We start from the raw sequence: 25,072 nt of genomic DNA, 5'->3' as shown, positions 1-25,072 counted from the left end.
ACCTAAGGTTTAGTTTAGTTTAGGACCCCACCACCACTTTTTTTTTTTTTTTTAAGAGAGGCAGGAGGGATGCCTATTCCCTCCTGCCTAAGGGCCCACCTTTTCAGGGCCTATCCTGGGATGCACTGAGAAGAGCCTAAATACCATATAAGAAAAACTCATGGAATTTAGGTCCCTCTCAGTGCATCACCATTTTGAAGAGGTGGGTCTTGAAGCAGGAGAGAACAGGCATCTTTTCTACCGCTCTTCAGAAAAGGTACCAGGAGGGTCCTGGCCCATATGGCTAGGTGGGGAAGTTTGTTGAACTGGGGGGGGGGCCTGGTCAAACCACTAGACCATCAGGGTTTTTTTTCGAAGGTGGGAATTGGGTCAGTCACTGGACCAGCAGGGCTATTTTGGGAGGGGGGAATCAGCCCAGAAATACCATGCTACTGGACCACCAGGAAGTTGGTTTTTTTTTGGGGGGGAGGGGTTGCACTGCACATTTTAATTTTTGCTGTCAGTGCATGAGCCAATCAGTGCTCAGGAAGACAGGAAAGCACTACTGACAGCTCTGAGCCGTCAGTAGTTTGACGGGGGTTCTGTGCAGCCCATTAGCATAAGACTTTCCGTCACTGCTTCCATGCATGGTAAAGCAGCGTTCAAAAGCCTCTGTGTGCTGACTGCAGAATGTTTCATTTAGACTGGATAAAAACAGTCTAAAATGAAACATTGCCCGGGGGGGGGGGGGGGGGGATCTGCTTCTCAGAGGCATGAGTGAAGGGTGAATCCGGTAGTGTCAGCCTAGCCAAGGTGGCCTTGGATTTGGTGGAAGTCAGTTAATAGTATTGCAAATTGGCATAAAAATGGAGTGGTTGCACCTGAAGAGTCTGTTTACTAACTTCAAGATCTCCTTACAGAACTGCATTTTCAGTTACAGCATATTATTTTGCTTGGAACAGCTCAGCTCACAACTATATGAATGAGAGATGCCAGTAAAGCTTATGCAAATTTGCTGCACGTTCAAGTCAATAATCTTCAAACATGGTCGTTCTTGTATTCCATTTCCTTTTCATAAAACTGTTTTTACAAGGTCAGTTCTGGTTTCAGTATAAGTCAGAACATGTGCCTTCTCATACTACCTCAGTCTAAAACTGCAAAAAAAAGACAGCTGCATTCTAGGCCTAGAAATAGAGCATCTAAATATTATTTCGATAGGAAATCTGAACAACTCTTTCTAGATCCAGTGCGTACCTGAGGCAAGTACACCTGTCAAAAACTGTATTTTGGAATCGTGGGAGGATGATTTTCAAAAGCCATCAACCTTGCTAAACTGGCTCTCTGAAAACAATCTACCCTTTCCCCACCTAGAAGGCATGAGGGGAATCAACAGTATGTGTTCTTTAAGCCAAAGTTTTGTTTAGGCGGTTTTAAAATCAGTTTGTTTGTTTGGGGGGGGGGGGGGGGGGGGGTTTAGAAAAAAATGCTCAACTAAATAGTTCACTTTTTTTTTTAAGAGGCAAGAAGACGGGGAGAGAGCTGCAACCTGCTAGGACCGGTCAAAGATAAAACTGAATATCCATGGGGTATTCGCACTTGCTCAGTAGTAAAAAGAAAACAACTACTGAATCTAGGGGAGAGCACTGGCACCCAGGCTCAGTCACAGGACTTCACCAGCAAGTGTGTCATTGAGCTCTTCTGGCTGCTGGTGCAGATCAGGAAGAGGAAGGCTGGGTACGTCTGTAGCCAGTATATCTGCGACAGGAGCTGTGGGAAAATCTCTGCAACGTGGCATTCGCATATGGTCTGGAATTCTGGAATGACCAGAACCTCTGGTGGGTCTGAGTTGACTATCAGGCAGAGTCTTAGTGCGATGGTCCAACACCAAATCCATGAGGTCATCCAGACCTTTGCCAAACAATAATTGCCCCTTAAAAGGCAGTTGGGCCAGAGTCGCTTTGGAGGTGGAATCACCAGCCCATTGGCAAACCCATAACATCCGGTGGGCAGAGATGGGGTGTGCCGACACCTTAGCCAGAACTCAGAGATCATACAAATCATCCGCCATATAATCTATCAGAAGTTGAGGGGGAGGGGTCACTGCTTCACACTCCAGGGTGTGTAGTTGAGACAGGTGCGTGCTACAAATGACGTCGCTTCAGGGACAGCCCTGAGCTTCAGAGAAAACCATGCAGACTGGCTAACAGGTACCCAAAAAGGGATTAACCTGTCAGCCATAGACTAGAGTCTGTGAATATTCATGTAGGAAATCACTCCAAGCACTGAACTACCCGAAAAGGGAATAGAATTACGTCAAATTAAAAATAAGAAAATGGGGACAGCAACTGCATCCATGTGTGGAAGGAAAAAAAAACCTGTACGGGGCACTAAACTACAGAGTGCAGTAGACCAGAAGCAGAGTGAAAAATCTGGAATGGATTCCTTCTGCAACCATGCGGCTAAAGGGAAATAGCCCGGCTGTCTAGAATGTCTCACCTATTGCACTGTAAAAGGCATTTTGTTGTTTTGAAAATGGCTGTTTTCTCTGATTTTTAGACACACTTCTGAAAACATCTATTTCTCCTTCCCCAGTTGATGTGGAGGGCCATTTTCACTCTAAATTAGAGTGAAAATGGCCCTCCACATCAACTGAGGAAGGCGAAAACACATGATCTCACTCGCATGGTGCAGGAGGCTGAAAATCCCATGAAGCTAATGTTCATTGTCCAGGGAGCAGTCTCTCCATCAGCAATGCTAGGTCACCCTCTAAAAAGTTAAGTTAAACAGGTCGCTGGCTTCTTTTTTTTTTTTTTTAACACACCGATTACTATACTCATCATCTTTTCCCCAGAAAACAAAGTCATATTTATACATAAGAAACACTATATCCTCATAAAAACATTTCTGTCCAATAATAGAAATTTCAGATTTATCCTAGCAACAAAACTCATTTTAGCCTAGTTTCGTAAAGGAAAACTAATCTTATCAAAGATGACACCTATATGTGGATGTCCCCTACTGCCATCATTTCTCCAATGTCATTCAAGTTAAGGTCACAGAGCACCTAATGATCCCTAGATCCCACCTTTCATGTGTCCTTATTACTTAGAATGGCTTTTACTTTCCCATAAATTCCTTGGGGCTTTCCCTTTTGATCGCCGACGCTAAGCAAATTTCACTGGACAGTAATCCTGTCCGGTACATTCCCAGCTACTCCGTATAGTGGGGTGTATGTATTTCCACTGAGATTTCCCTTTCTTTCCCATCATCAGGATGTTATACAGGCTCATCCAGAGGAGAGTGCAGTGCAGTAGAGCTACAGCCTCAGCACCCTGAGATCGTGGGTTCAAACCCTGTGCTGTTCTTTGTGACCCTGGTCAAGCCACTTAATCCTCCACTGCCCCAGGTACATTAGAGAGACCGAGAGCCCGCTGGGACATATAGCGAAAATGCTTGAGTAACCCGTTCTGAGCTCCTTTGGAGAATGGGCTAAAAATAATCAAATAAATAAATAAATCCTGCAGATCAGGACGTTTCTCTTTAAGGGATGTTCTGCGTGGAGTGCTTGTTTCTCTACTAGTACGACCGAGGCTGTTACAAGTTGCTCCTGCTTTTCTATTCCCCTTGGAGCACTGTATATACATTCAGCTCCCTATCCACTATCTCTGAACTAATATTCGCAGCCAGAAATCATGAGGAGCCTCAAAGACAAGCAAAGAGATTGAGGTATTGCTGCCTTGTTTCATTCTCCTGCAGCAAGAGGCTGGCTGTTCATTCTCCAGCTGTATATCAGGCAAGAGTTTGTGTGTCGCTCCTCAGAAAGGTCTCCACGCCGTCAGTGGACTTCAGACTGCAGCTCCTAGCTGTGGCCCTTGCTATGGCTGCCGTTCATGACCGCCTGTCGTGCCTGCTCAGGAACACGGGATGGGTTGGAAAGGATAGAAGTGATTTTACTAAGCTCTAGCACACAGCCCAGCATAGCTGGGAGGGAGAAGGAGAATGTGAAAAAGGGAGACGGGCAGCATGGATGAAAAGCGTATGCAGCGCAAATGAGATGCAAGATGGTTAACGAGCATCAGATAGAGCAACAACATACGAGACAAGACAGACAGAGCAGAGAAAAGATTGAGAAAACAGAGGGGGGAGAGAGAAAAAAAAAAAAAGAGAGAGAACAGCAAGTTAAGACCTTTTTAATAACATTTATTTTTAGATCTTATTTCTTCCACGGAGTTGTCAGAGGTTATGATACATTTCTTTTTCAATTTCCTTTATTTTGCTACTGTTTAATCATACAAGTGTTTTCGAAGAATTGTCTAAGCCAGTGATTCTCAACCTTTATTCTATTGCGACACACCTAACAGGTTTGGATCATTCCTAAAAGAGAAGTCCGTAGGCCATTATTGAGATGGCTTGAGGAAATCCACTGCTTATTCCTTGGATAAGCAGCAAAGAATCTGTTTTACTACATGGGACCTGGGTTGGCCACTGTTGGAAACAGTATGACAATTCTTTTGTGAGCCAAGTAAAGGACAATCAAGCCATTGTGACATCACTGCTGAGTTTGTCTCTTAGGCATTGGTGGGATGAGGCTTCATGATGTCACAATCTCAGCTCTGGAATGTTGCTACTCTTTGGGTTTCTCTTACTCACGCTATACCATTAACTCCAGCTGCAGCTACTGGGTAGTGTCTGACCTCTAGTATGAATGCTTTATTTCCTGCTTGCCCACGGGTAACTTCCACAAGCTGGAGAACTCTACACACAGTTCCTTTGGGATGGCGGGGGGAGTTTTGATACATTTCTGCTAATAAAGGTATCAGCAAATATATATAAAGACGACCTACGTCTGTCCCATTGAAGGAAAAAAATGTCTGCAACTAGCCAGCTTTTTAAAGAATATTATCTTTTTCTGCCAGTCACAATTTGAGGTCATCTTGAAAGATGGTCTAGTCTCATCTCCCTACATAGGAGGAGGAACCCTACCCCCTCCCTGTTTGCTCAGGTGCAGCAGGAGCACTATGTTGCTTGTCTGAGCAAGTAAACAATGGCCCCCGTCAGATTTTGGCTCTCTTTCTCCATTTCGTGGTGCTTCATTGCTCGGGGCTGCATCTGGAGGGCCTCTGCAAATGTGCAGATGCCAACGTGATGACATCACACCGATGTCCATACATGCACGAGGTCCTCCAGATGCGGCTCAGAGCCGCGGGGAAGCAGACACGAGGTTTGTGCGAGGGCAGAGTGGGGCAGGGCCAGGTGTCCTTTTTTTTTTTTTTTTTTAAAGCGTAAATATGATAATCCTAGGCCAGGGGTAGGCAATTCCGTTCCTCGAGAGCCGGAGCCAGGTCAGATTTTCAGGACCTCCACAATAAATATGTGTGAGATAGATTTGCATCTCAAGGAAGCAGTGCATGCAAATCCATCTCATACATATTCATGGTGGAGATCCTGAAAACCTGACCTGGCTCCGGCTCTCGAGGAATGGAATTGCCTACCCCTGTCCTAGGCTAAATCACAACTCATAGCAAAGTGCTAGTTTAGCTAACGCCACCCCTTTAGAGAGCATTAAATAGCATATATCATCTTTGATTGTTTGCCAGACCCCACCACCCCTTCTGAAAGTATGTATTGTTCCCACTTATATTTTGGAGCCAGAGGATATCCAAAAGCACAACAGTGCTCTCTGCCATAAAGGAGCCCTAAGCACCACTTCTGATTCTGGTTCCAATTCTTGGGGAAAGCTAGTGCTACTGAGGTAGCGTTCGTGGCTCTGGGATTAGAAGGAAGAACCAAATGCTGCTCTTACAATTACACTTGAACACCGATTCATTAAGCTTACTGCTCCATGAACAAAGAACGAGAAAAAGTATTGGTAAATAAGATCCTAAGTGATCATGTACAGATTCTTCAATTAAAATAGTGCTGAAGGAGAAGATCAGGACAGAATAAACACTCACCAGGTCGAAGGACAGGCAGGGTACAGTGCTGGTCCAACCACGTTAGCACTGAATGACAGAACTCATCCAGACTACTAGTGCTAACCGTCTCCTGGTATGTTTCAAATAAGGGTTTAATGATGATGCTGAACTATAAAGGAATCAAGGATTTATAAAATTTCTTTTACAGAATGCCTACCATCCCATTTGAACTCCCTATATCCCAAGTAGAGGAGAATCGTTTCCATCACTATCACCCCTAGAGTGCCATTTGTCCAATGCTAGGAAAAGCTGTCACTATCCCTACCACCCTCCTCCTAAGCTTCTTCACCAACAGGAGCTATCTGCATCCCTCTCAAGTCTGAAGGATCTGCTATCACACACTGGTGGGAAGTGGTGTCCATCCCGCTCAGCCCCCAGAACTCCCTCACCGGGAGAAGTCCTACACCGGGAAGTTTGTCTATTTGCTGTACACATAAAAATAAGAGAACGACGTATAATAAAGAGACCGTGAAATTTAAAAACAGGTTACTAAATTGCTTAGGATACAAGCCAGAATTTCCAGTTCTGCAAGGTCCGACTTCGTACGTAGTTATCGTAGAGATGAGTGATATGATCTGAATGATGGACAACAACTGGAGCGCCTGTGGCTGGCAGCTGCTGTTGATAGTTGCTGCAAGAACAGAACCAAAGTCACAGGTAATGCAGTGAAAGTAAAATGCACCCGTCTACATATGCAAAGCCTGAACTTAAAGGCATTCTGGGTACCCTGAAGCAAATGAGCCTATAATGCAGCCACTTCCTTCATCATAGCACCGGTCCCTATAGATTTGATTTTGTAAACCGCAGAATATCAAGCTTAATAAACAAACTATAAAGCTGCAGCTCTGGTGCTTGCCAAGGTCAGGTCTACAACCAGACATTCATGATTCAGCCTCCTGATAGGAGGACTCTCTTAAAGAAATGGTTGTAGTCATTGCAGGAGTTTTGCCATTACTAAGATACGGTGACATTACAAAAATTACCCACCTCTGGAATCTCATTTCCAGGTTAAAGTTATAATTATAGTACCATATTACTTCATGACAGTATTATCCACATGCTATAACGTTAACGTTATCCCAAAATGCGTTAAACTAGTTACAATATACTACCCAAATAAAATACACTTCCCCCTCCGTATTTGCGAATTTCATATCTACAGATTTTCGTATCTATGCATTTTCATTTTTCAGGCTATTTTAAGCCCTGTAAGGCCCCCCCCTTAAGCCTTACCTGGTGGTCTAGCGGGTTTTCAGACAGGAGCAATCTTCCCACGCTCCTGCCCCATGCAGATTGCTCACAGGAAATGGCTCGACAGACTATGGGAGCTCAAGGCAGCCATTTCCTGTGAGCGATCTGCACATGGCAGGAGCATGGGAAGATAGCTCCTGCCTGAAAACCCGCTAGACCACCAAGTAAGGTTTAAGGGGGGGGGGGGGCTTTCAGGGATAGGGGTTGAACTGGCCCGAATATTATTTGCAGTTTTTTTTAATACGGAGGGGGAAGTGTATATATGACTTACCCAGGTAGGATAAGAGGACATGCTAATAAATGACTGAAGTATGGTATTATGTTAACGAGGGGTCAAAAACAAAAGCAAGGAAGTTGAAAACAGTTTAAAGCAAAGGTGAAAAGAAAGCTCACACCCCACTCTCACCTAATGGCAGCATTGAGTTCTTCCATCTCTGTTCGCAGCTGCTGCGCAGTCTCTTGCCTGCGGTGGTGCTCCTGCTGCAGCCGTGTGATGTACCCCACCGATTTCTCCAACAGGCCAGCTTTCGTCATCTGTGGAGAGAGACTGAGCAGAGTAAGGAGAAAAAGGAAGACAGGTGGGCGAGAGAAAGAAACCTCACCAATTTTGACAGATTGAGCGCGCATCTTCTTAGAGGACGCTGGGCAAAAGAAAGGAAATTTATAAACCCCAGGGCTGGCTCTGCCATCAGGTATAATAGGCACCTGCCACGCAGCTCTTTGAGCCAGTAAAAGAGGGGGGGGGGGTGTTATGGTGGTGCTGGTAGCAGCTAAGAAAGGGATGAGGAAAGGAGGGAAGATGATCAACGCAGAGTAGGGTAGTGAAATGAAAATGAGATGATAGCCAGTGCGTGATTAAAGGCGAATGGAATATGCTGGCCATGTTATGGTGGGAGATAGAGAGGAGAAGGGGAGATGCTGGCCATGGAGTGGTGGGAGGGAAAGGGGAAAGAAAGACATACAGTAAAACCTTGGATTGCAAGTAACTTGGCTTGCAAGCATTTTGCAAGACAAGCAAAACATTTTATTAAATGTTAACTTGATATACAAGCAATGTCTTGCAATACAAGTACATACAGTATACATATATCACAGCTGAGCCGATGGTTCTTCTCTCTGACACTGCAAGAGTGTAGTGACTGTTCTAAATGAGCAAAGTCTTGCAATACATACAGTATAAATGCGTCACATCATCACAACTGAGCCGACGGTTCTTCTCTCTTTGACGCTGCGGGAGTGTCGTGACTGTTCTAAATAAGTGAAGTCTTGCAATACAAGTACATATAGTATTTTGCATTAAAGTTTTTGGGTTGTGGAATGAATTGTCTGAGTTTCCACTATTTCTTATGGGGAAATTCGCTTTGATATACGAGTGCTTTGGATTACAAGCATGCTTCGGGAACGAATTATGCTCGCAAACCAAGGCCATGACAAATGTCAGAAAGTTCTGCTTCACACAGCGGGTGGTGAACTCCTGGAACTCTCTCCCAGAGGATGTGGTGGAGGAAACCACCATTTTAGGATTTAAGGTAAAATTGGAAGCACATCTTCTTGCGGAACACATTGAGGGATACAAATGATTAAGGTATTCGCCCAGGTAAGCCTGGCTGAGCCTCCGCGTGCGCGGACCACCGGACTGGATGGACCCCAGGTTTGATCCTGTGCAGGCATTTCTTATGTTGACTGTATATATATACATATATACATATACACACACACCATGCAGGCAACTAAGTCAGATGGAGAGCAAATGAGCCAATGAGATGCTGTTTTCCTTACCCGGGAATGAAAGCAGCATCCATTGGCTGGCAAGGCACACTGCCTCTCTTCAACTATTAGAGCATTTAAAGGAGCATCTTCAGGCCTAAGTGGAGCAGAAAACTAGGGAGTGGAGTGTAGCAGTACTATAGCAGTGGAGTGCTTTTTCCCCTCCTCCACCCTCCCCCCCTCACTCGCATGTAGCAGTTCTGCAGCAGCAGAGAACCAGTAGAAACATTGGGGATTCACAGCAGGAGCATCAAGGACTGGCGGGGAGTGGCAGGAAGAGTATCAGGGACCCACAGGAGACACATCAAGACTGGCATGACTAGTGGAAGCAAAAAAGCCTGCAGAAGAAAGCTCTCCAAGCTTCTTTAGAAATTTTAACAGAGCCTCGGGTTGTTGGGAAGAGTCATGAGACATGTCTGGGATTTGTTGGGGGGGAATCCATTGGGTGGGAGGGGGGGGCCCCTGATGTTCTAGGTATGTATGCCACTGGTGAGGCATGAGCCTCCTCTCCAGTAAGATTGCAACTCAACCAGAGAGGCTGGCATCATCCAAAGGAAGCTTGTTCTTCCTTTATTTTCTCTTCCTTGACTTGTTTTCAAAGTATACCAAGAAAATAAATGGGAACAGAGGGAGAGATGTTCATGCAGATAAACTGGAGTTACCTTTACACTGGACTGGCCATGGGCAGATAGTACCAGACTGGCTAGGGTCTTGAACCCACAACAGATCTTCATCCGTCGTGCCCGGTCTGCCAACGTTGATGTTAGTTTCCGACTGCCCTGCAGAGTATATCACATGATCCATTAGTCACCAAAATGATACCAACAGGTCAGGGGGCAAGTGATGGCGATTGGGTTTGGAGAGGCTGCTCCCATTTTGCTGTGTACAATACACATACGTGTTAGTGGAGTGGTTGATAATGATTAATGTGCTACCTTTGCCGCGTTTTGTCTCGGCGATGTGCTTTGTTCTCCAGTAGAAGCTTCCTCATCCGGTTTAAAATCTAACCAGCAACATAAAAAAACAAGAAGCACGTGAGCAATAAATGCTGCTCAGACTAGAGCTCCAGCCACGTTATTAAAGACTATATACTTACCCTGCATACAGGCAACTGTGCTTCACTTATAGCAATGCATCGCAAACTGTGTACCACAGCACACTAGTGTACCCCAGAGGATTCAGGTGTGCCCTGAGATGCTGGCACCAGCTGAGTGCTTACAGGACATGCCTCTCGCAGCGAGAGGCACATCCTGTAAGTCAGTCAGCCGGCGCTTGAGCCTCGCCGGCACCTCTGCTCCTTCTCCTCACCTCTCCATCTGCAGCACCCCCCCAACTGGCAGTAATAAGAGTCTTAGGGCCATGGCTGGAGGACATCCACGCATTTCCAAGTGCCCTCCAGCTGCAAACCCGAGATTAGTGTGCCAGCAGCTTAAAAAAAAGTTTGCAACACACTGTAGTAACAAAAATCACAAATTCTCAAAATTAAACTGGAGCACAATGTGGAGGAACACAGGTATTACTGAATTAGAGACATGCAAAGGAGAACGAGGTAGCTGCACTTCAGATGCCAGTTGATTGTTTAACTACCTGTGTCCTTAACTACCGGTTTTCCGAGGCGCCGATTTTGCGAATGTTTTGCTCGTCTTGCAAAACACTCGTAAACCGAGGTACCACTGTATTTGGGTTTTTGCCAGGTACTTGTGACTCGGATTGGCCTCCGTGAAGATGGGATACAGGGCTAGATGGACCATTGGTCTGATCCAGGAAGGCTATTCTAATGTTCTAAAACTGGAACAGATGGAAGGAAAAGCATCTGAGAGCTGATTTAGGCCTGTGGGCCATAGCTTTATTATTAGAATCCTTATATTCTTTCCCGCTCTAGTCCTATAGGAAGCTAGGCTTCAAACATAAATCTTTAAAAATATATCATATAGCTATGAAGTGTGCTAAATTAAGTTCTATACTACCAGATGATTTACATTCATACCGATGAGCATCATAAAATATGCGTAAATAGCAGATCAGGGTATTCATTGGCATCTGGACTGCAGTCTCATACCCAATAATATACCTGGGTATGAATGGCTACGCTAGTCTGGTCCTTGCCCCAACACACCACAGAATTCTTACCAGTCTTAGAAGCCCTGATGGAAAGGGGTATTATTGCTCTCTCTGTTCTTGATGCTGCATTCACCAGGACTGCGGAGGGCAGGTCAGAAAGTTCGCACACCTAATCAGGATAGGGCAAGGTTAAGGATGGAAGAAAACCAAGCCAAGAGAGACAGAAAGAAGAAAGTTAGGAAAAAGGTCAGAACCAGAATGAAAAATAAAAAAGAGCTGTTAAAAAGTGTGGGGGGGGCGAGGGTTTTGCATTGGAATTTGATTCGGGGAATTTATGGATAGTTTCTTGTAGGAATTTACTTTTTCTGATTATTTGGTGGGGGCAGGGGAAAATAATTTTTCATTAAATGTCTAAGTTTAATGTGCTTTTCTTGTAATATTATATATATATATGAATTGTTTGCACAATTGTAGTTTGGAAATTTAATAAAGATTTTTAAAAACGTATATAAACTGTTCAACAATTACTATATTAAATATGATCTATTAAATTTAAAATTTCCATCATTTTTTTTTAACTATCCTATTTGGTACAGCATACATTTTGGGCTGATAGCTCTACGATTGGGTAGAACCACAACTAATGGAGTAAAAACCAGTCAGCACTGGCTGTGATCGTCACCCATGAGACATTATTATTATGACCACTATTATAAAATATTGTGTATTTGTTACAACAAAATCTACACTACTGCAGTGGCAAAAATGGAGGACAATTTTTCAGTCTATTGTAATCAAGATTTGTTTGATCTAGAAAAGGACTAATCTTAATTATGCATACAAGTTTGTAACATAAAATAATGATAGCGTTACAACAAGGAAAATTTAATTTAAAAAAAAAATATGGGGACCGTTGACTACTTACTCTAATGATCAGATGTCTTAAGCACATGGTTGGTTAGTTTATATTTGGGTTAGGGTGGGAAACATGTATTATATGGTCATGGGAATATTAATAATAGGGGGGTATCTATTTTTATTTTATAAGAATATATGATTGTATTTACAAGTGATTTGTGAAAATTGTTGTATTATTTATAATTCACTTGATGTAAGATTTAAAAATGAATAAAGATTTATAAAAAAAAAAAACAACATAAAATAATTTGTAATATACATTATAACCGGTGCATTTCACGGCTGTCAGGTAATATCAAATTTTCATAAACATAACAAACGTACGTTATGATATAGGCAAATAAAATGACTTGTTCCAGGTTGAATCTGGACTAAAATCCACAAATTCTCAACAGATAGGAAAAGTACCTGATTGTAAAACCGTTTAGATAATTTTGACAGGCGGTATATAAAAGCCTAATAAACTTGAAACTTGAAGAACGCCATGGTTTGCATTATTAGATGAAAAATTCCACCTCCCATAGTGGATGGCTGGAGAAGTACCCATGCTGCATCATTTGTCACCTGCGCAGAGCTCTGTCATCTTGCTCCCAAACAACATGCTGGAAAATCGCACACACATTTATACTGACTTTAGCTGAGCAGAGGAAGAATGACGATCATAGATGCTGCTCACGGAATTCCAGTGGGTGGTTCTGGAGTTTCAGAGATGATCCCGAGGTTCTTTTCCACCTTATTTACAAAACTGACTGAAAGTGAACCTTTGCACTAATACTTGCAGGAGATTTTAACAAGGCCCTGGACAACTGGCTGGACAGACAATCCTGGGTATGCTATAATGCCCAGGATAGTCTATGAGGTCACAGATGGACATGCAACCATCCCAACAAGACTCCAGACAGCAGTAGCCAAGGGTTTCTGTAGTAGTAGAAACTGGAAAGCCAAATTCAGGCTCTTACCATTTCTACTGAAGAAAGGGGGAAGGGGAAGTGGATGAGATTTGATATGCCGACAAAGCAGATGAGGAGTGATCATCAGCGCAGACATGAAAATTGTTGATCATGTGGAGAAGGCTTCATCTAAGGCAAGACAGTTGTTAGGTTGCATCCGCAGGAGTTTCGTCAGCCGGAAGTCATAATGCCATTATACAGAACCATGGTGAGACCTCATTTGGAATACTGTGTGCAATTCTGGAGGCCACACTACCGAAAAGATGTGCTGAGAGTAGAGTCGGTGCAACAGATGGCCACCAGGATGGTCTCAGGGCTCAAGGATCTATCGTACGAGGAAAGGCTGAAAAATTTGCGGCTGTACTCGCTTGAGGAACATAGGGAAAGAGGAGACATGATCGAGGCGTTTAAGTATATTACCAGCCATATCGAGATGGAAGAAGAGATTCTCTTTCTCAAAGGACCCTCAGCCACAAGAGGGCATCCGCTCAAACTCAGGGGCGGGAAATTTCATGGCAACACCAGGAAATATTTCTTCACCGAGAGAGTGGTTGATCCTTGGAACGAGCTCCCGGTGCAAGTGATCGAGGCAAACAGCGTGCAAGAATTTAAGAGCAAATGGGATGCCCATGTGGGATCCCTTAGAGGGTTAAGCCAAGGGAACCTGTCACCAGGAGTAGGATCCCTAGGATAGTAGACTTGGGGGTGGGTCAGTAGAGTGGGCAGACCTGATGGGCTATGGCCCTTATCGGCCGTCATCTTCTATGTTTTTATGAGGCACTTTTTCTGTCACAATTTGTTTTGTATCCAGCCTGTGGTTTCCAACAACTTCTCTGTTACCAATTTTGTGAAGAGGGACCACATTTGTTCTTCTCCAATTCCACAGAAGCTCTCCCATCTCCAAGGGTTTATTAAAGAAATTTTTAAGATAGAAACAGAAATCTGACAGCAGATGGCCCATCTGTAGCATCCACTATCTCCTCCTCTCCCTAAGAGATCCCATGTGCCTGATATTACATTACATTATATTACATTAGGGATTTCTATTCCGCCATTACCTTGCAATTCAAGGCAGATTACAAAAGAATTATCAAGGAAGTATTACAAAAAGATCTTACCAAAAAGAAATTTGGTCCTTTTCAAAGAGAGTAAGAAATGAGTATGGTTATTTGTTTAGGGTAGTTGGCTTTAGTGAGAGGCGGTGTTTGATACTTGCGGTGTTATTTCTTTTTCAGGGATTTCTTGAATAGTATGGTCTTTATTTCTTTTCTAAAAGTTTTGTAGTCTAGGGATTGGCGTTAGTAGATTGGCGATTTGGTTGTCTAGTTTGGCTGCTTGAGTGGCTAGGAAGCCATCATATAGTTTTTTCAGTTTGATCTCCTTAATTGGGGGGTATGAGAATGGGGTGAGAGTTTTCCTATGTCTGGTTGAGGTGTTGTGGATGAGGCGGTTGTTCAAGTAGTTTGGACTGTCTCAGTATAAAGTTTTAAATAGTAGACAGTAGAATTTAAATTGTATTCTTGCTGGGATTAGAAGCCAGTGCGATTTGAGATATGCTTCTGTAATGTGGTCATGTTTCTTCAATGAGTAGATGAGTCTTAGTGCTGTGTTTTGGATTGTTTGTAGTTGTTTTGTTATTGTTGCAGGGCAAGGGAGATAGAGGATATTACAGTAGTCTAGTAGGCCTAGTATTAGGGACTGTACTATGAGCTGGAATTGGGATTTTTCAAAGAATTTCCAAACTTGTCTTAAGTTTCTCACAATTGAGAATGATTTTTGCATTGTTTTATTGATTTGCGGTTGCATGGTGCAGTATCTGTCGATTGTTATTCCTAGTAATTTTAGAGTGGGTTGCATTGGGTAGTTGATTGCGTTGATTTCAATGTTGGTTATGGTTGGTTATGATATGCTTTCTTGAATTCAGACACAGCCTTTTTGTCTCCACCACCTCTACTGGGAGACTATGCCATGCATCTATCACCCTTTCTGCTATAAAGTATTTCCTTAGATTACTCCTGAGCCTATCATCTCTTAACTTCATCCTATGCCCTCTCAATCTGGAGTTTGCATATTTATGCCTCATAGGTATTTAAACATCTCTATCATATCTCCCCTCTCCCGCCTTTCCTCCAAAGTACCGTATTTTCACGCAAATAACACGCACCCGTATAAAACGCGCACACGTGTATAGCGCGCAGAAATCACGATGATAAGCACAAAAACTTTGGTATAACGCGCTCACGATTATACCGCGCATGCTGCCCGACTCTCCGTTCACCCCCCCTGACTTCCGTGCACTGCCCCGCCTCTCCGTGCGCTGTCCCGACTCTCCGTTCACCCCCCCCTGACTTCCGTGCACTGCCCTGACTTTCCGTGCGCTGTCCCGACTCTCCGTTCACCCCCCCCTGACTTCCGTGCACTGCCCTGACTTTCCGTGCGCTGTCCCGACTCTCCGTTCACCCCCCCTGACTTCCGTGCACTGTCCCCCCTTGAAGGTCTGTCCCCATCCTGAAAGCCTGATGCCCCCCCCCCGACGTCCGATACATCCCTCCCCCCGAAGGACCGCCGACTCCCCAACAATATCGGGCCAGGAGGGAGCCCAAATCCTCCTGGCCACGGCGACCCCCTAACCCCACCCCGCACTACATTACGGGCAGGAGGGATCCCAGGCCCTCCTGCCCTCGACGCAAACCCCCCTCCCCCCAACGACCGCCCCCCCCAAGAACCTCCGACCGCCCCCCAGCCGACCCGCGATCCCCCTGACGACCCCCACGACCCCCCCACCCCCCTTCCCCGTACCTTTGGTAGTTGGGCCAGAAGGGAGCCCAAACCCTCCTGGCCACGGCGACCCCCTAACCCCACCCCGCACTACATTACGGGCAGGAGGGATCCCAGGCCCTCCTGCCCTCGACGCAAACCCCCCTCCCCCCCAACGACCGCCCCCCCCCAAGAACCTCCGACCGCCTCCCAGCCGACCCGCGATCCCCCTGGCGACCCCCACGACCCCCCCACCCCCCTTCCCCGTACCTTTGGTAGTTGGCCGGACAGACGGGAGCCAAACCCGCCTGTCCGGCAGGCAGCCAACGAAGGAATGAGGCCGGATTGGCCCATCCATCCTAAAGCTCCGCCTACTGGTGGGACCTAAGGCGCGTGGGCCAATCAGAATAGGCCCTGGAGCCTTAGGTCCCACCTGGGGGCGCGGCCTGAGGCACATGGTCGGGTTGGGCCCATGTGCCTCAGGCCGCGCCCCCAGGTGGGACCTAAGGCTCCAGGGCCTATTCTGATTGGCCCACGCGCCTTAGGTCCCACCAGTAGGCGGAGCTTTAGGATGGATGGGCCAATCCGGCCTCATTCCTTCGTTGGCTGCCTGCCGGACAGGCGGGTTTGGCTCCCGTCTGTCCGGCCAACTACCAAAGGTACGGGGAAGGGGGGTGGGGGGGTCGTGGGGGTCGCGGGTCGGCTGGGAGGCGGTCGGAGGTTCTTGGGGGGGGGCGGTCGTTGGGGGGAGGGGGGTTTGCGTCGAGGGCAGGAGGGCCTGGGATCCCTCCTGCCCGTAATGTAGTGCGGGGTGGGGTTAGGGGGTCGCCGTGGCCAGGAGGGTTTGGGCTCCCTTCTGGCCCAACTACCAAAGGTACGGGGAAGGGGGGTGGGGGGTCGTGGGGGTCGCCAGGGGGGTCGCGGGTCGGCTGGGGGGGGCGGTCGGAGGTTCTTGGGGGGGGCGATCGTTGGAGGGAGGGGGGTTTGCGTCGAGGGCAGGAGGGCCTGGGATCCCTCCTGCCCGTAATGTAGTGCGGGGTGGGGTTAGGGGGTCGCCGTGGCCAGGAGGGTTTGGGCTCCCTTCTGGCCCGATATTGTCGGGAAGTCGGCGGTCCTTCGGGGTGGGGGTGCGAGTGGTCCTGCCGGGGGGGGGGGATGTATCGGACGTCGGGGAGTTGGCCAGGCAAGAGGGCTTGGGCTCCCTCTTGCTCCGATCGTGGATGCGGGTGCGGGTGGGAGCGCGTGCGAGCGGTCGTTCGGGATGGGGGTGCGAGCGGTCCTGCTGGGGGGGTGAATCGGGCGTCGGGCGGGGGTGGGAACTATGTTTTAAAACTTTTGTATACCGCGCTCACGCATATAACGCGCGAGGGGTATGCGCAGTAGGTAAAAACGCGTATAACGCGCGTTATATGCGTGAAAATACGGTACATATTTTGAGATCTTTAAGTTTGTCCCTATAAGCCTTATGATGCAGACAACCAACCATTTTAGTTGCCTTCCTCTGGACTCCATCCTGTTTATATCTTTTTGAAGGTGTGGCCTCCAGAATTGTTATTAATATTCTAAATGAGGTCTCACCAGAGTCTTATACAGGGGCTTCAATGCCTCCTTTTTCCTGCTGGTCATACCTCTCCCTATACACCCATAGATGACTTGCCAGAACCTCTCTGAACTCTCTCACTATCTGGTCCCATGGCTTTGTTCACTTTTAATTTTTCAAACTATTCTCTGGTGAGAGAGGAGACATGATTGAGACATTTAAGTACATCACGGGACGGGTCGAGGTGGAAGATATCTTTCTTCTCAAAGGACCCTCGAACACAAGAGGACATCTGCTCAAACTCAGGGGAGGGAAGTTTCGTGGAGACATCAGGAAGTACTTCTTCACGGAACGAGTGATAGAGCATTGGAACAAGCTTCCAGTACAGGTGATCGAGGCCCGCAGTATCCCAGACTTCAAGAATAAATGGGATACCTATGTGGGATCACTGCGAGAGTCATACCAATGAATAGGGTCGCTAGGATATAGACTTAATAGAGCAGGTCACTAGAGTTAAGGGGGCCAGTAGACTTAAAAGGGGGTCAATGGTATGGGCAGACTTGATGGGCTGTAGCCCTTATCTGCCGTCATCTTTCTATGTTTCTATGTTTCTATCATTAGGTGCACAGCTAAGGGTCGCCGTGTGAACGGACTGCTGGGCACGATGGACCACTGGTATGACACAGCAGCAGCAATTCTTAAGTTCTTATTACTTAACTTGCAATCTTTCTTTGGAAGTCAATTTGCAGGTAAACTGTGTTACTCCAAGCACAACTGCACACTTATGGCAATTTTTCAGTTCAAAGGTACATTTCTGGGACTTGTGCATGGGTGTATCAAACTAGCAGAAACAATCAAAAAAGAATTTTCCATTTCAAAATCTCTTTCTGCTGTTGACATAGCTCTGGGCCAGCCTCCGAAGCATGATAATGCGTTCCTTTAATGCTGCTATGTCTGTTTCATGTTGAGGCCTTCAGCAGAAAGTGACACACTGAAATACAACTGGAAGAGTAGGAAAAGACAGAGTGGGTATAAAGAGACACTTTACCTGGGTTTGGTTTCTTGCAGGTACAAGGGGTTGGGAAGCTGTTGATGCTGGAAGGCAGGGAAAGATCCAAATTACCACAGAAAACCACAGGACAACATAACATGCTTATTTTTCCTACTTTCTGCTGAAATGTTTGCTCTTGATTCACTGAATTGATAGAGAATGCAATGTCAAATGTTACACTCATAAGGCCTCCACGTGCAAAGCATTTTTCCCTATAGACACCAAAGTGGAAACCCCTTTATTAATATAATACTTAAGTACTTTTGTCATTGTATACCTGTCATTGTATGACAGGTATAATGTAATCAAAAATCACAGTATTTTCATCATTGTACAATTTTGAAATGCAAACGTATACCAAAACTGGAGGATGACCTTGGAGCGTGACCACATCTTAAGGTGTATAAACAACGTGACAAAGTAGTGGCGAAAGCTGGAAGAATGGTGGCGTGCAGAGGAAAAAGTAAAACCAGAAAAGTGGGGGTGGAAGGTGGCAAGAATACCTCTGTACAGGTCATTGGCAAGACTTTAACTAGAATACTGCCCAACTCTGGAGACTGTACCTCCAACGGCATATAGAAGATACAGAGGAGAAGAACCAAAATGAAGCAGTGAAAGCCCTATGAGAAGAAGCACAAGGAGTCTGTTACAGAAAACATTAGCCACACACATCATCCTAGAGAATGTGGAGGGAATAGGAGAGACGTTCAAATATCTAAAGATAGAAAGAACGCAAAATCAGCAGAGACTTTTCATGGAAAGAGCGCTCTAGAACAGGGGTAGGGAACTCCAGTCCTCAAGAGCCGTATTCCAGTCGGGGTTTCAGGATTTCCCCAATGAATATGCATTGAAATCAGTGCATGCAAATAGATCTCATACATATTCATTGGGGACATCCTGAAAACCCAACTGGAATATGGCTCTCGGGACCAGAGTTCCCTACCCCTGCTCTAGAAGAAAGGCTCATAGCATGCAGTTGAAAAGATGGCAGACAGGAGTAATTCAAGTAAGCACTTCTTCACAGACAAGCGTGGACACAGGAAACCTACACTCCTCTCAATATTCATGGGGGTTAGGGGCAGAGCCGGCCCGCGAATAACTTTTGGGTCGACTCTGACCCACCCCCCCACTTCCCTCCCGCCTTCCCCCTGGCATCCCGGACCTTACCTGGTGGTCTAGCGGTCTTTCGGGGACAGAGCAATCTTCCTACGCTCCTGCCCCGTGCAGATCACTCATCCAAAATCGCTGCCATGAGTTCCCGTAGTCTCTCGAGACTATGACGGGAACTCACGGCAGCCATTTTGGATGAGTGATCTGCACGGGGAGGTCAGAGAGGGAGGTGGGGGTGATTCCGGTTTTAGGAAATCACGAATAATCAAATTCGCGAGTCCAAAACTGCAAATTGGGAGGGGGAAGTGTATTACTGTACACATATTACACACTTTTTTTTCCTCTTCCTGGGCTCCTTCCCATTTCTTTCTCATTTTGGAGCTACTCTAATTTCTCATTGCCACTGGCTCTCACCTGGGTGGTATCAGAGTGTTTTGCCCAACAAACTGTTTATATGGTGTACTGTGGCCTATCGTTCCGTTTTCCCTTTTACTCATTGCTAAGGCAGACCTGGGAGCCACTGGAGCAGTGAGAAGCAAAGCAAGAAGACCCAATGTTCCACAGAAGAAAGGAGCAATCCAAATAAAGAGAGACTGGGGAAAACACAACGTTTTTAACTTCCCTTGAATTTCTTCCAAACATCTTCAAATGGTATAAACAAATAAAAAAGGTCTAACGGAAGGAAATTTGCCAGATCTCTTTCTGCACTTAGCAGTTCATTGCGCTCTAGCGTTTAGCTATCGTCTTCATTTTCCACACTTTAATAGTGTTCTTAAGATCTGGCAAATTTCCTCCAGGAAATACATTTCCCATCATTGGACCCTTGAGGAAGGCTTGTCAATCGAAACACGGCCCGTGTCTTTTATTATCTGGATTATTATCTGGATGTAGGGACTTTGGATCGTCTTTTGTTTTACTGTCCCCATATCTTAGCCTTTTGGAACTCAATCTGGAATCAAATAAATTGTTTATTGGAAAACCATGTAGCGTTATCTTATGATACTGTGATATTTGGAATGTCTATGAGAAAAAAAGAGTCAGATATCATCATGTAATAATAAACTTTTAATGATTATGACTGGAGTTGCCATCCAACATATTACTAATAACTGGAAAGATGTAAACTTAATTTTAATTTTTGGTGGAATTCAGTATGTCACATATATAGAATGGAAAGATCAATAGCGGTACAGAATGGAAATTATAAAAATTTTATTAAAATATGGGAGCCATTAACATCTTTTTGTCATGATTAGATGCCACTTTTCTATTAATTATACACTATTTAGTATTGGGTGGGGGAAGGTTTCAAGTATATGATCTTATAATGAATAATGGGCTTTGAGGGATGGTGGGGAGAGGGTTACATTTCTACTTATAGATTATAATGATAAGATGTTCAAGTGCTCAGATTAATTGTGTTTATTATGAATTTTTGTACACTTGATGAAAGTTTAAAAATGAATAAAAAAATTTTTTTTAAAAAAAAGACCTCTTTTATTATCTATGTGGACATTTGTTTATACCATTTGAAGACATTTGGAAGAAATTAAAGGAAAGTTAAAAACATTGTGATTTCCACAGCCTGTTTTTATTTGGATAGCCACTGGAGCAGATCTTTAACCTAATCATCTCCTCTTATCTCCTTTCTGTTTATTTGACCGTTAGCCACTTTGATATTTTATTATGACAAGTGGAATATTAAGTTCTCATATGAAACAAACTTACCTGCAACGACCAGGTGTGCCATAAAAGTGCCGCCAGCTCCTGCAGACGGCTTTGCGTCACACCTTGGAGCTATCTTTTTAAATTGCCTGCTGCAGCCATCGCTACTCCTCCTCACTGGGGGGCCGGATGTTGGCACCACAAAGGTCCCTCTGGAAGAACTCTGGCCCAGTGAATTATCAATGCCTTTCACTGCAGCGGAATCACCACCAGACGGCGCGGCTGATGCAGAGGTGTGCATGATCATGGAAAAAATTGGGGACTGGTAAACAAAAGTTGGATGAGGCTGTAAGTGAAAGGCTGAACTCTGTGGTGTGGTCTCTGGTAACTGTGTTGGCACAGGGGGGCTGAGGGTGACAGGAGACGAGGGGAAAAAAGGTGACAGAGCCTGATGCCCATTCAGGGGTCCCAGTTGGTCAAGTTCCAGCGGGAAAGGGCTAGGCGTTGCTGACGTAGCGGAGGTTATCGAGGGGTTCTCCTTTGATTCCATGCCACTTGGGTCTGTTGGGAAGGATGGGACCTCAGATTTACATTGCGATGGCAGAGACTCTAGAGCAGGAACATCTGGAAGTGTCTGCAACTGAAAAATGTAATCAAAATGCAGAATCTATGATAAATAGGAAGATATAAAAAATGAATACACAGCTAGCTATATTTATTGATTTTTGTTATACCCTTGTAAGTAGAAAAGAAAAGAAAGAACCGAGACCAATAGCAAAGAAAAATACATTGGAGTCATTCAGTTCTCCTAACTGGATTATGCTAAAGTAAGCCTTAGAAATGGGAAAAATCAGTTAACTGGTTGGTTAACAGGACGCAGAAGATAATAGTTAATGACATAATGCATGCTGTTAGAGAATTATTCTCTCTAAAACTCACTGGTTCATAATTCAGACATGGTACTGTAAACCTTTTCTTATTGCTTTACTCATGCATCAGCTTAATCGAAAATTAGTGTTTTAAAACATCCATGGAATGAGACACTCAGGCAAAAGGGAACATAAGAATTGTCGCTGCTGGGTCAGACCAGTGGTCCATCGTGCCCAGCAGACCACTCACGCGGCAGCCCCCAGGTCAAAGACCAGTGCTCTAAATGAGTCCAGCCTCACCTGCGTACGTTCCAGTTTAGCAGGAACTTGTCCAACTTTGTCTTGAATCCCTGGAGGGTGTTTTCCCCTATGACAGACTCACGGAAGAGCGTTCCAATGTCTACCACTCTCTGGGTGAAGAAGAATTTCCTTATGTTTGTACGGAATCTATCCCCTTTCAACTTTAGAGAGTGCCCTCTCGTTCTCTCTACCTTGGAGAGGGTGAACAACCTGTCTTTATCTACTAAGTCTATTCCCTTTGTTATCTTGAACGTTTCGATCATGTCCCCTCTGTCTTCTCTTTTCAAGGGAGAAGAGGCCCAGTTTCTCCAATCTCTCACTGCACGGCAATTCCTCCAGCCCCTTAACTGGTTGCCTTCTTCATGTACGGCAACCAGTGCTGGATGCAATACTCCAGGTGAGGGCGTACCATGGCCCGGTACAGTGGCATGATAACCTTCTCCGATCTGTTTGTGATCCCCTTCTTAATCATTCCTAGCATTCTGTTCGCCCTTTTCACCGCCGCCACACATTGCGCGGATGACTTCATCGACTTGTCGATCAGAACTCCCAAGTCTCTTTCCTGAGAGGTCTCTCTATGTTCCGCCCCGCATATCCTGTATTCGTGCATGAGATTTTTGTTACCGACATGCATCACTTTACACTTATCTACGTTGAACCTCATCTGCCATGTTGATGCCCATTCCTCGAGATCGATTATGTTGCGTTGCAGATCTTCGCAATCCCCCTGTATCTTCACTACTCTGAATAACTTTGTATCGTCCACAAATTTAATCACCTCACTCGTCGTACCAATGTCCAGATCGTTTATAAAGATGTTGAAGAGCACGGGTCCAAGCACCGAGCCCTGCAGCACCCCGCTGGTGACACCCTTCCATTTACCCCCACTCTCTGTTTCCTATGCTCCAGCCAGTTTTTAATCCATGTGAGTATTTCAACCTCGATTCCATGGCTCGCAATTTTCTGAAGTAGTTGTTCATGTGGAACCTTGTCGAACACCTTCTGAAAATCCAGATAAACAATGTCGACCGGGTTGCCCTTGTCTATCTACTCCCTCGAAGAAGTGCAAGAAATCCACCTTTCTGATTTGAAATGTTTCTTTAAAAATAATAATTGGATTGGATCAGTGACTGAATCCCCAGCATTAGGTAGAAAAAACAGTGTTGCAATACTTTTTCACAAAGATCTTAATATTCAGATTCTTGATGCACTTCATGACTCTGATGGACGGTGGATTTTGTTGAAATTAAGTTTTCATAATGTGATTTTTTTTGTTGTTTAATTGTTGAACGTTTATGCTCTCACTACTGATGATCCTGATTTCTTTTCCACCTTATTTACAAAACTGACTGAAAGTGAACCTTTGCCACTAATACTTGCAGGAGATTTTAACATGGCCCTGGACATCTTGCTAGACAGACAATCCTGGAGGCATGCTATAATGCTCCAAAATCCCATGCAATGTTACACTCTTATTAATCAATTCCACCTAACTGATCTCTGGAGGCAAGTCCACTCCAACAACAAAGTATACATTTTCTTCCAAACTCACTTCACAGTATGTACAGAATAGATTATTTTTAAGTGCCCAACAGTCTAATGGAATCTGTTCTGCATGCAAATATAGATTTGAGTGTTTTGTCTGACCATGCCTCAATCTTCATGCAACTTAGATTAGATTCTCCATCCCCATCTAGGAACCTGCTATGGAGGATAAATACTTAGCTACTCTCAGAAGATGGCATATCTGAAAAGCTACGGGAATTTATTATAGATTTCTTTTAAAATACCACTACTCCGGAGGTTAACCCCATTATATTTACAGGAGAATTAAAGAAAGATTAGGTTCTTACCTAGATGATAATCTTTCTTATAGATGTGTCTAGTGGTCCTGAATGCTAGGTTTTGCATCTGAACCCACAAGTAGCTTGCAGAATGCTGTCAATCATTTTTTGAACTCCGCCTCCTTCCTAGAAAGCTGCCCCTGCCCCTTCAGTTTGTACAAAAGAAGTCAAGTAGAATTGTAATGACAGACCTAACCAGAAGGAGGGAAAACGGCAAAAAATCCTTGACACTAAATCCTGCTCTGTAACAAACATATTCATTCACATTATAACATTCACGTAACTGATCAAAACAGATACTACAACTGTGCAACCAACACTAATCTTATATAGAGCTCTAGCTACTCATACGTCCTGCTATCAAGCAGAAACTTAAACCTGAAACCTGATGTTCTTGAGTGTTTTCCCCCTTTTTTTGTTATATCCTCACAATTCATCTGAGACACAGAGAATTTTCCAAATTTGGACTGATCTTAAGACAGAAGGCAGGTGAAGCCCATTGACAAGACAGGGCTTCAGGACCACCACATCAATAGGAAAGATTATCAAGGTAAGAACCTAATCTTCTTTCTAGTGCAATGTGTCTAGTGGTCTTGAAAACTAGGGACATATCAAAGCAGTCCCCAGAGTCTAGGGCTGGCCTGCTGAACCTGACTTCAAAATAGAGGTTCCTGGCTGCTACGTCCACCCTATAGAACTTGGTAAAGGTATGAGAGGTAGACCAAGCAGCTGCTCTACAGAAACAGCCCGAGTCTCCACCCATAAGGTAGTGACTCCTCTAGCAGAGTGCATTTTCAATATGATGGCCATTTTAATCCATCTGGAAACTGAAGCTCTCCACGCCAGCCTCCCTTTCTTGGCATGACAGGTCAGAACAAAACAGTGATCAGATACGCGAAACTCATTGGTAACTTTGAGCTACCAGAGCAGCACTCACTTGACAACCAGCAAATACAACGCTTTATCCTTTTTTTAGATCCCACAAGGTGAAGCGGGCAAACAGATTTCCTGATTGATGTGAAAAGTCAAGATTAC

The 25,072-nt window shown here is 45.0% G+C and overlaps 1 protein-coding gene across 3 annotated transcripts in view; it reads right to left on the bottom strand.

Annotated features, from left to right (window-relative positions):
• Window positions 1–505: 505 nt before the first annotated feature.
• Window positions 506–25,072, bottom strand: part of LOC117348448 (MLX-interacting protein-like) — a 53,188-nt gene continuing 28,621 nt past the window's right edge. For 2 of the 3 annotated variants that reach the window (XM_033920632.1, XM_033920631.1), the window contains exons 9-17: window positions 21,088–21,664; window positions 18,247–18,293; window positions 11,103–11,202; window positions 9,908–9,975; window positions 9,635–9,751; window positions 7,612–7,739; window positions 6,462–6,585; window positions 5,934–6,063; window positions 506–3,960 (exon numbers count right to left, since the gene is read on the bottom strand). In XM_033920632.1, the coding sequence (XP_033776523.1) occupies window positions 3,839–3,960; window positions 5,934–6,063; window positions 6,462–6,585; window positions 7,612–7,739; window positions 9,635–9,751; window positions 9,908–9,975; window positions 11,103–11,202; window positions 18,247–18,293; window positions 21,088–21,664 (1,413 nt within the window). In that variant the 3' untranslated portion in view covers window positions 506–3,838. Of the gene's footprint in view, window positions 3,961–4,291; window positions 4,354–5,933; window positions 6,064–6,461; window positions 6,586–7,611; window positions 7,740–9,634; window positions 9,752–9,907; window positions 9,976–11,102; window positions 11,203–18,246; window positions 18,294–21,087; window positions 21,665–25,072 lie in introns of those variants that run through there. The other variant, XM_033920633.1, reaches the window with a different exon arrangement.

Source organism: Geotrypetes seraphini, chromosome 14 (genome assembly GCF_902459505.1).
Source record: "Geotrypetes seraphini chromosome 14, aGeoSer1.1, whole genome shotgun sequence".
Lineage (NCBI taxonomy): Eukaryota > Metazoa > Chordata > Amphibia > Gymnophiona > Dermophiidae > Geotrypetes > Geotrypetes seraphini.
This window is presented reverse-complemented; position numbering and strand designations above follow the sequence as displayed.